This window comes from Uranotaenia lowii, chromosome 2 (genome assembly GCF_029784155.1).
Source record: "Uranotaenia lowii strain MFRU-FL chromosome 2, ASM2978415v1, whole genome shotgun sequence".
In the NCBI taxonomy this organism is placed as follows: Eukaryota; Metazoa; Arthropoda; class Insecta; order Diptera; family Culicidae; genus Uranotaenia; species Uranotaenia lowii.
The window spans coordinates 264,843,092-264,853,464 of record NC_073692.1 but is presented as its reverse complement, the minus strand read 5'-3'; the positions used below and the strand labels follow the sequence as shown (position 1 = coordinate 264,853,464).

Sequence of the window (10,373 nt, the reverse complement as noted above, 5' to 3'; positions counted from 1 at the left end):
GAGTACTGTCCGAATAGCGTTCAGGCTCGAGAGGAAGCCTTCAGACATGTTAATGTTCCTAGTGGAGCATTACCGTCGTCAGAAGAACACTGTTCTTCTGACAGAATGGAATCGACCGTTGACACTGTCGAACCTTCGATGTCAACGGCAAAAAAGCAGCGGTCATGGCGTCATTATATTGGAGATGTTAAAGATGGCAATGACTTGCTTCTTATGTCTCCAAGTGAGCGACAAAGTTTTGTTGAGCATGTGCATAACCTGTCGGCCAAGAAGGATAGGGAGATCAAACTGCTGAAGGCCAAGGTTCAGCGCTTGACGGCAGTTGTAGAGCGTAAACCGAAACGTTCCACATCCGCTGATGAGCAGGTTTACCTAACGGTAGCCAAGCAAATTTTAACTGAGCTGGAATTTGGCAAAAATGGCAATTCCTTTAGCGACGTTATGAGACAATTTGCGAGCACGCTTTATTTCTATTCACCAAAAGCGTATGAGTTTGTGCGTCGTACATTCGGAATGAACATGCCGAGTGTTCGGACGCTGAGATATTGGTCTGGAAGCTATGGTAACAAACCAGGCCTTACGCAGGAGTCTCTGAATGCCCTTGCGCAGATGGCCAGAGATTACGAGGAAGCAAACAAAGAGCTTCTTGTGTCCCTGACATTGGACGAAATGTCCTTAAAGAATCACATCGATTGGAACCGACCTGAAAAGTGTTTCGATGGGTTCGAGGACTGGGGCAAAATGTTCCCTAGAGATAGTGCTCCGAAAATTGCCAAAGATGCGTTGGTATATGTTGTGACGCCCTTTGACGCTGACGTCAAATCATTAGTTTGTTATGCTTTCACTAGCAACTTAACAGCTGCTGAGTTGGCGCAATTAACAACTAATGTATTGATCGCACTAGAAAAAGTTAAGGCCAAAGTCATAAGTATCACTTTCGATGGTAAATCTTCAAACTTGACAACGGCGAATTTGTTGGGATGTGATCTACGATACTATCCGGATAGACCTCCGGAAACATCGTTCATCCATCCTTCCGGAAATCACGTAGTTCGTGTATTTCTGGATCCTTGCCATATGCTCAAGCTTGTGCGGAATAAATTGCATAAGCTTCAATGACTTCAAACCCCGTTGGGAGTCGCTGATTGGCAGCATTTGGAAAAAATCGTCCATTTCCAAAATGTGTCTGGTACTCCGTTGACAAACGTCTAGCAGAAACATTTTGAGTTCCAAAATCATATAATGAAAGTGTATTTAGCAGCTCAGACACTCAGTGCTTCCGTGGCAAATGCACTACTGAAGCTGAGCGAAACATGAAGATTTCAAAGGAACAGATGCAACGTCCCACTTTTGTCAGTACATCAACGATATTTTTGACTTTTTAAATTCAAAAACAGATCTTGTTGGACTGAAAGCTCCATTAAGTCTGGTGAATGGATCAATTGTTATGGAGGTGCTAGATCTGACATATTCTTATTTGAAATCAGTGGAACAGGAGCCGGGAAAATCTTATTATCAAACCCCCCAAAAAATAGGCTTCCTGGGATTCCTTATAGACATCACTTCGCTTAAGGGAATGTACCAAGATTACATCGTTACTGGTAGGCTTCAGCAGCTAGTCATGTATCGTGGTAGTCAGGACATGGTGGAGTGTCTATTTGGTAGTATCCGAGCCAGATGTGGGCTTAACGACAATCCTACTGCATTTGAGTTTAAAGATATATATAAGAATTTTCTTACACAAAAAGAAATCATATCTTCGGACTCCGCTAACGTCCAACCTAACATAAAAATTAGGATATTACCTGGCATTCCAGTTTGCAACCTGGAAGACGAACAGCAAGAACAACTTCGTGAAGAAGTAGATCATGTACTTGACAGTATCCCTTCTGAGGAAGATCAGGCTAGGGAGCTTAGCGGATTGGCCATTTCAATGTTGGCTGGCGATATTTATTCAAAATCAGTGAAAAAGATAAAATGTTCCTCGTGCCGTGCTTGTTTATCCGTTAATCACGTTGCGACAATTTGTCAGTTAGTTGAGGGGAATTTCGTATCACGCTGCGAAAAGGCTACATGCTCAAAAGCTGCAGCATATTTTGATATAATCATTTCAATGACTTTGAAGCGTTTGCGAGAGCCCTCATTTGATATTGACAGCGACTGGCATACCAACGATGTTGAACATCAAAATGTGGTATTTAAAATGATAGCAGAGAATTTCCTTCATTCCAAAATGTTTTTGTTAGCCAGGGAAACAAATTCGAAAATCGTATCCGATAGAAATAGAAAGAGTAAATTGGGCCATTTACAAGGAAAGTAGAACAACTTTTTTTTCCTGTATTTCTAGGTTCCTTGCGACTGCGGTGAAGTGAGATATTCACCTTAAACATGAGCACAGTGCGACGAAAGATCCACTGTTTGAAGCGTGTAGTGACTAGACAGCCACTGCGATGAGGTGAGATATTCACCTTAAACATGAGCACAGTGCGACAAAAAATCCACTGTTTGAAGCGTGTAGTGACTAGACAGCCACTGCGATGAGGTGAGATATTCACCTTAAATATGAGCACAGTGCGACGAAAGATCCACTGTTTGAAGCGTGTAGTGACTAGACAGCCACTGCGATGAGGTGAGATATTCACCTTAAACATGAGCACAGTGCGACAAAAAATCCACTGTTTGAAGCGTGTAGTGACTAGACAGCCACTGCGATGAGGTGAGATATTCACCTTAAACATGAGCACAGTGCGACGAAAGATCCACTGTTTGAAGCGTGTAGTGACTAGACAGCCACTGCGATGAGGTGAGATATTCACCTTAAACATGAGCACAGTGCGACGAAAGATCCACTGTTTGAAGCGTGTAGTGACTAGACAGCCACTGCGATGAGGTGAGATATTCACCTTAAACATGAGCACAGTGCGACGAAAGATCCACTGTTTGAAGCGTGTAGTGACTAGATAGCCACTGCGATGAGGTGAGATATTCACCTTAAACATGAGCACAGTGCGACGAAAGATCCACTGTTTGAAGCGTGTAGTGACTACAGGGTGTCGATTCATATCTGATAATAAAATTCCCTGATTTTCCCTGATTTTCCAGTCGTTTTTCCAGAAAATTCCAGGTTTGAAAAACAACCTGAGGAAGCAACTAAAAATTATAAAAAATATATTTCCCCCGAAAATAAACGCACAGAAAGCTTCGAGTCGAGAATACTAATTTATTACGTAATTTTAATGGAAGTATTATTCTTGATATTAAAGATTTTAAAATAAGGACATTTTTTCATAGCATTCTTAGTGTCATATCCGAGAACAATGTCTTTGGTAGATGATTTTTTATTTCATTCACTTCATCCACTGTATCCTAAATTAAACAAAAAAAAAACGTGTAAGTTTGAGTTGTTCAATCATCGCTGGAAACTGAGGTAAAATTGGTCAACATTTATCATTGAAGTGGAAGTCATGGGCGAGTTTCAAGTTATGCTCAGAAAACAAAACTGTACCAAACGATGAGCTACGATGGGAAGATGTTAACAAAGAATAAGGAAGCTAAAGTTTTTTAAAAAAATTGGCTTGATAATTGAAAGTAATTCTATTCGCACTAGTCAGCTTAAATTCAAGGTTAAATCTTATAATCAAATAGGCAAAATCTAATATTATGACAAGTTCCCTAACTGCGTTAAATAGTTTTGAATGTTTAGGTAAGGCCAAACTTGTTTTAATGTCAAACATGTAGACAATCAGATGTTTTGGAAGGAAGATCGGATTACGGTATTACAGAAAAAAATAAAAAATATTGTATACGCACCTGGTTAATATTCTTCAGCTGCTCAACCTTCATAAATCTTTCCATTATTCCTCGAACAATTTGACTCAACGAATTGTACAGAAAAGGTACCATCGCCTTCGTCCGACTGAAATTCTCGTTAGAAAGGTTCCACTTCGCCTCCACCAGATACGAAGAAAGCCAATTTGACCAGAAGAAGCGGATCCTTGAGGCATGCAACAACGTCTCGATATGAATCGGATGTCGGCTCTATCTTGTCATCTCGAACACCTTCAACAAACTTTTTCATGTGTGGAGTGATTACTATTGCTCGCTGAGCAACGCTCACGTTCTCTAACCAACGGTGAGCGCAAAACTTTAACGGAAACACGGTACTTTTAGAATACTGTGTATATAGTGCGCGGCGTGTAGGTACATCCTTCATCAGCTTGTAGCTTCCTCTCAGATATTTGAGAATATCCCAGCCAGTAGCGCGAATACCATCTTTGAATGCGCCATGTAAAATATGTAATCCGCAATTTCCCAAGTCCAGAAGCTTCTCGTCATTACTTTGGGTATCCTGCTTTAGCTCACGTGAAAAGGCCCAATTTACATTGGGCCCATCCATCGATACTTGCAGCAACTTATTCAGAGGGGATACTACCAAGACCTTCCTTAAAGGCTTTCAGCAAATCTATTGCACGGGATCATTATTTTTTCCCTGATTGGTGGAAAAATTCCCTGATATTCCCTGATTTTCCCTGATGCAAATTGAATTCCCTGATTTTCCAGGTTTTTCCAGGTAGTCGACACCCTGGACTAGACAGCCACTGCGATGAGGTGAGATATTCACCTTAAACATGAGCACAGTGCGACGAAAGATCCACTGTTTGAAGCGTGTAGTGACTAGACAGCCACTGCGATGAGGTGAGATATTCACCTTAAACATGAGCACAGTGCGACAAAAAATCCACTGTTTGAAGCGTGTAGTGACTAGACAGCCACTGCGATGAGGTGAGATATTCACCTTGAACATGAGCACAGTGCGACGAAACATCCTCTGTTTGGCTGGCGAATGGTAGACAATGTGCAACTCGAGACCCCATACACCCGACCTTCGGGTAGTGGTCATATCACCTCTTGTCTTACAACTCCGATTCTCTACCTCCCCGTGGTGCTAGCTGGGGTGCGAGCAACCTTAGCGAAGATCGGGTACCCAACCCCGGTGGATGCTTTGGTCGCATGAAAACTGAGTTAGGGGGCTCCGTACGTGTATGTTCTCTATTACAGGGCCGGCTGGTGTCTTTTTGGAAAGCAAGGTGAATACCGTTGTGAGAATTATTTACTTATTGCTTATTAAACTGATCTTTTCAAACATTTAAATTTTAATTCTATAATTGTAGCACTTGCGAAGAGCGAAAAAAATTGCTCCTGAGCAAGATGGACCAAGCTTTGCTAAAGTTTGCGGAAAAGGGTTGTAACTCGTACCCCCAGAAGAAGTACTCCAGACCTCTCACCTTTGTTGCTTTGGACGACGAAGATTCACCTGTTCTTACTCCGAATCATTTCATCCTGGGATCGTCGGACGGCCTGAAACCATTGGCCCTCTTCGACGATAGTTCGAAGGCGTTGAAGAAATCCTGGCATACTTCTCAATTGATTGCGAACATTTTCTGGAGACATTGGCTCAACGATTATCTTCCGTGTCTTACCCGGCGTTCTAAGTGGTTCAACCTGGCTCCTCCGATTGCCGAAGGAAATGTCGTCGTAATTGCTGATCCCACCTCACCCCGGAATACGTGGCCTAGGGGCAGAGTCATCAGAACAAGCCGTGCTAAAGATGGACAAGTGAGACGAGCGGTCGTCCAGACAGCGCATGGCATTTTAGAGCGCCCTGCAGTTAAGATCGCGGTACTCGACGTTGGCGTTTCATCTAGTGCATCCCAGGAGGAATCTGTCCGCACTACCAGGGGGACTGTTGTCAGCGCCGTGTCGAATCCCTCGATCGGTAGTGTCCGATCATCACACCAAGACGTTTAGACGTTTCGAAATGTCAATCGCTTGTCACGAAGTTAGAGGTAGAAAGAAATAGGTTTTTTGGAAAGTGGCATGGTGAGCAAAGAACGTGGTTTTCAAGTTCGTAAAAAAATCTATAAAAATTCTCATGTTATAATACCATAAGAATCTAAGAAATATTTAACAAGGTCAGTACAAACATTATAGTAATCAGGAAATATACTTATATATTACAATTGTACCCTAGATCGCAGGTTGTTGGAGATATTTAAGGTCGTGATAAAAGCGTAGGTTAGAAGTGCACACTTCATACTGCTTCCAAGAAACGGTGATCAATTATTAAACTTCAATGTTAAATATTGTTCTTAAAAGTTTTCCTACATCAATTTAGGAACCCTTAAGTTTATATTCCTGGCTTAACCGATGAGAAACACAAGGAAAAGAATTACAAATGTTCACTAAATGTAAGTCTAGCTCAAACAGTGGAATTTCATTATCTAACCTATGAAATATTTGCAGGAGAATTTTAATCGCTGCAAGAATAAAGGAGATCAAGATTCCAGAAGAAACGTTTATTCAATTCCAAGTTGGCAAGGCCAACAACGTGGTAGGAAATATTCCGGCCCTAACAACGGCCGCCATTCCTTCGGTGGTTGCGCTAACAAATTCCGGTATAGAAAACATCTCTCCACCAGCCGGTCAGGCATCAACGATTAATATCAAATTTCTATTGCAGTTCTCAAGGCCACCACCATTCCTTCCATCGCACCAGGAATGTTCGCCCAAAACATCGTAGCAGCCGCTGATTATACCTCTTCTTCTGTCGCTGCCGTTGAAGAAGCGCAAGATAGTGACGACGATGATGTGGGGATCGTTTTCGATGAATATGATCCTCGAAATCCTGGAATGCGATCGTATTGCCGACGACGAACCGAATAAAGAGGTATTCTGGTTGTCCTTTCTACGTGAGGACTCATTTGAAACCCTTTTGTTAACATTTTTACCTTTCCAATTTTCTTTCAATCTTTTAGATTCTATCAAATTTTCACAAACTGTTGCTTTTCCGGTCTCTGTTACCACGACATCGTTTGGTTATGTGAGGTCCGTCCACCTGGCCGCTAGAGCGAAGTGAATAAACTTCCTTCGGGCCCAAGGAAACCACCTTGCGCCCCTGTAAGAGATGTACTTCCTGCGATAGAAATTCGAGAGAAGGTACACCGGGGTAAGTGGGGACGGTGACTATCAAAACAATACTGTGAAAAAAAAATCCAAACTTTGAATGCGGAATGTTAAATTTACTTGTAATCTATCCAATAATTGTAAAAGAGATACGGTTCCGACTATAGCGGATGTTTACGGTGACTTTTTGTTAATTTTCTATTTTTAAATACGATGTGGAGGTGAGGTTCATCTTTTTCAAACGCAAATTTTCCGTAAACTAGCTGGCTCTCGACGAAAAACTCTACATTGAAACCACTCTTACATTCGAAACAACCAGTTAGGAGAAGAAACGACGGTTAAAAATTAAGAAAAAACAGTTTATTTGCAAAAATCTAAAATATTGTCTCCAAACCCTACCTGGGGTAAGTGGAGACGGCTTTATACATTCTTGATGTTAACACATTTTTTCTATTTTCTCTCCTTCATTCAATACGATTTCGCTTTATTATCATTCGGATAATAAAAATTAGGAAAAAGTACTTGTTTTCAGGAATAAGTATATATTTTCGATAAAATCGGATCTCGTGTGTTGCAACATAAATTACACCTTATTTATAGTACCATGAACTTTTTTCAAAATTTTGGACGGTTCGAGCAATAAAGTAAAAGTGCTAACTTTTTTCGCTTTGTGTCTATCAAGCTCATCTCTTCAGCATTTGTAAATAATACATTCTGAAGCACATTGAACGCGATTTCATAAAATTGATTCAGATTTTTAAATGATTTTTTAAAGTTCAATTATACGAAAAACCGTCCCTACTTACCCCGCTGTACATTATACCTTTTCCTAAAAGCTATTGATCTTAATCTTGAAATCTTTTTATTTTCATATTTCTCTATCTATTTCCTGTTCTCTTTAAAAAGTGAAAAAGTGATTATCTAGACCTAAATAAACAATTATAAACATACAAAACGAATTTGACTCACAAAAACCTCAAGGTATGAGCCGTTCCAAATCAAGAAATAAAAAAAATTCTTTCTTTTTTTCTTATGAGTAAACAATAAATCAAAGTAAACAGTTAGTAAAAACATGTTTTATTGGTATTATCCGGAAAAGTTCTCACTGTAATTTTTTTTAAAAAAAACTTCAATCCATGTAACTGGTGGGCAGCGATGCAAGACGTCTGTTATCTATGTACATTTTTATTGTGTATTCAGAGAAAAATTGGATTCACGCAACGGTAGTTAGACCCGAAATTTGACAACCGTAATTTGACAGCTCGATTGATGGGCTGCATTTTTGTTGTCCTTTGATAAAGAGTAGCATATGCGAATAAAAAGGTAGGTAGAAGTGAAATATGATTTTGCAAATTCAAAATCAAAATCGCTTTCAGGTATGGCGCTCTTGAGAGCAGAAACGGAGAAGCATGCGTCTCCTAATACAATTGCCCATTGTTTGTTTGGGTACTATTTTTTGGGACTGGAAAAAGTAGAGCTTGCCAAAATTACATGGCAATGTTCGATTAAGCAAACGGATAGGGTTTAGCACCGTTTGCTGTTTCCCCTGGGTACGACAACTGTTGTCCACCGCTCGGACCAATCGTTCTGTTGCTTTGTAGCATTAAGTTGCCAAATTCGCTGGCATAACATCCTGAACTTTCCGGATCTCATTCGATGGAATCAGCGCAAACACATCTTGAACTGGAGAGCTATGCTCGCACCAGAACTGTTCCCAAAATGCGTTATCATTGGACTCGATTGGCTGAAATGTAAAACATAATATTATGGAATATCAAAACAATAAACTAACATATTTGTAGGAACTTTAATAGTTAAATACCTATGTAAGTTTCTAATTATCTTTGTTATTGAGAAAAGCTTTTGGCAGCGGCGCGGAGGAACTGTCGGAGCTGGGCGTGGAAGCCACCGATGATGATGATGGTGAATGCTGCTGACGAGAATGCTGGCTGGAAAGCGCCCTTCCAGGATCAATTGTGACTTCGATCGATCGCGATATGCTCAGATCGGCAATGACCGTAGACATTGGAAATCGGGGGAACATCTCCTGGACGTGCCGGGCCATGATCCTGACTTGCTCGGTATGATTTTCAGCCGCCGTTTTCCAAGAAACCGGATTACAGTTCGTCCCGGTCCAACCCGTCAACCGGTTCCGGGTCATCGATGCGGATTTCATTCTGCAAAATATTGGCCACATTGGCATTGTTAACGCTTAACCCGAGCTGACACGTCGGCCAACTGGTGTCCCGTTCCAACCAAGATTGAAGGCATGAGCTAAAAAACAAAAATAAATCTTTAAAAATCTTACTCAAATAGATTATAACCCCAACTTACTTATGACACAGATGCGAACAGGGCAGATTCCGGGCGGTTTCCATCTTCTCCCAGCATATGACACAGTTGTCAGAATTCAGATCTTCGGCCGTCGCTAGGGGACAGCTATTTTCCATGTTTTCTAGCACCCACGGGTAGTTACGGTGCTTCTTGAACTTCCTTTGTATCTCGTTGTTCAGACAGCGGAACTGCACGATGATCACCAGGCTGGCCAACGAAAGGAACACATTTGCCCACAGCAGCATGTGCAGATGATGGCCAAAGTCAACGACCAGGGCGGCCACCTCGAACGAAAATTCTATGTTGTATGCCACTGGGCCATGCTTGTCTCATGGAATTGTTGCAAAAAAGGAACACAAAAAGAGTTTAGGCACTTATTGGTCTATAAAACATAAAGAATAATCACACAAAACTATATTTTACAAACTTATTCAAGGTGCATTCGTTTACATACACTTATTTATAATTTGAAGTTCAAGCTGCTTATCAGTAGAATCTGATTTAAAGTTAGGATTGAATAGAGTGTCAAAACCAGGTGTAGTTTCTATAGTGATTGTGTGCTATTAAACGAAATAAAATCATGATAAACACAATAAGATTAGAAAAGCAAACTCACCCATTTCATTACCAACAGGTAGCGATTCTAGATTCCGGGATTTCCATTTGATTCAATCTTCAAAACTGTTCGTTCACATGATGTCCCAGACGAAGATCACAATTGTGATAAAAACACTGTAGCGAGTGCAATCTCGCAGCTGTTATAAACTGAACTCAAGGAGTTTTCTCAACCGGAATTCGATTTCAAGTTTGTAAGTCTCGGGCCGACTTCTTGGATTCCTGAAATGAAATGTTATTTTATTTATGTGTAATTTATTATTTCGTTATAAAGAAATAAGGATACAAACCTGCAAAGAAATTTGCGGGATCCCTTCCGATGGTACTTTTAAACCATAGTTTGAGACATGTTTTCCAAGAACAACCGATTTAGTGAAAAAAGTATGCAATAATTGGTTGAACTTGTTTTTCTTCGTGGTCACCTGTAAATTGTAACCGGATCGTAGAAGTTCAATTAATCA

General features: G+C 40.7%; 1 protein-coding gene across 1 annotated transcript; it reads right to left on the bottom strand.

Annotated features, from left to right (window-relative positions):
• Positions 1-8,785: 8,785 nt before the first annotated feature.
• On the bottom strand, positions 8,786-10,049 carry LOC129747859 (E3 ubiquitin-protein ligase AMFR-like). Its single transcript, XM_055742234.1, has 2 exons — positions 9,298-10,049; positions 8,786-9,237 (listed from the first exon to the last, which is right to left on the bottom strand). The coding sequence occupies exons 1-2, from the start codon at positions 9,540-9,542 to the stop codon at positions 9,081-9,083; spliced, it is 402 nt and encodes a 133-aa protein (XP_055598209.1). The 5' UTR covers positions 9,543-10,049; the 3' UTR covers positions 8,786-9,080.
• Positions 10,050-10,373: the final 324 nt, after the last annotated feature.

Excerpts from the sequence above, each read along its gene's own strand:
- LOC129747859 (XM_055742234.1), bottom strand. The coding sequence starts at position 9,542 with ATGCTGCTGTGGGCAAATGTGTTCCTTTCGTTGGCCAGCCTGGTGATC. Across the intron at positions 9,238-9,297 it reads TGTTCGCATCTGTGTCATAA|CTCATGCCTTCAATCTTGGT; the intron begins GTAAGTTGGGGT and ends TTTGTTTTTTAG.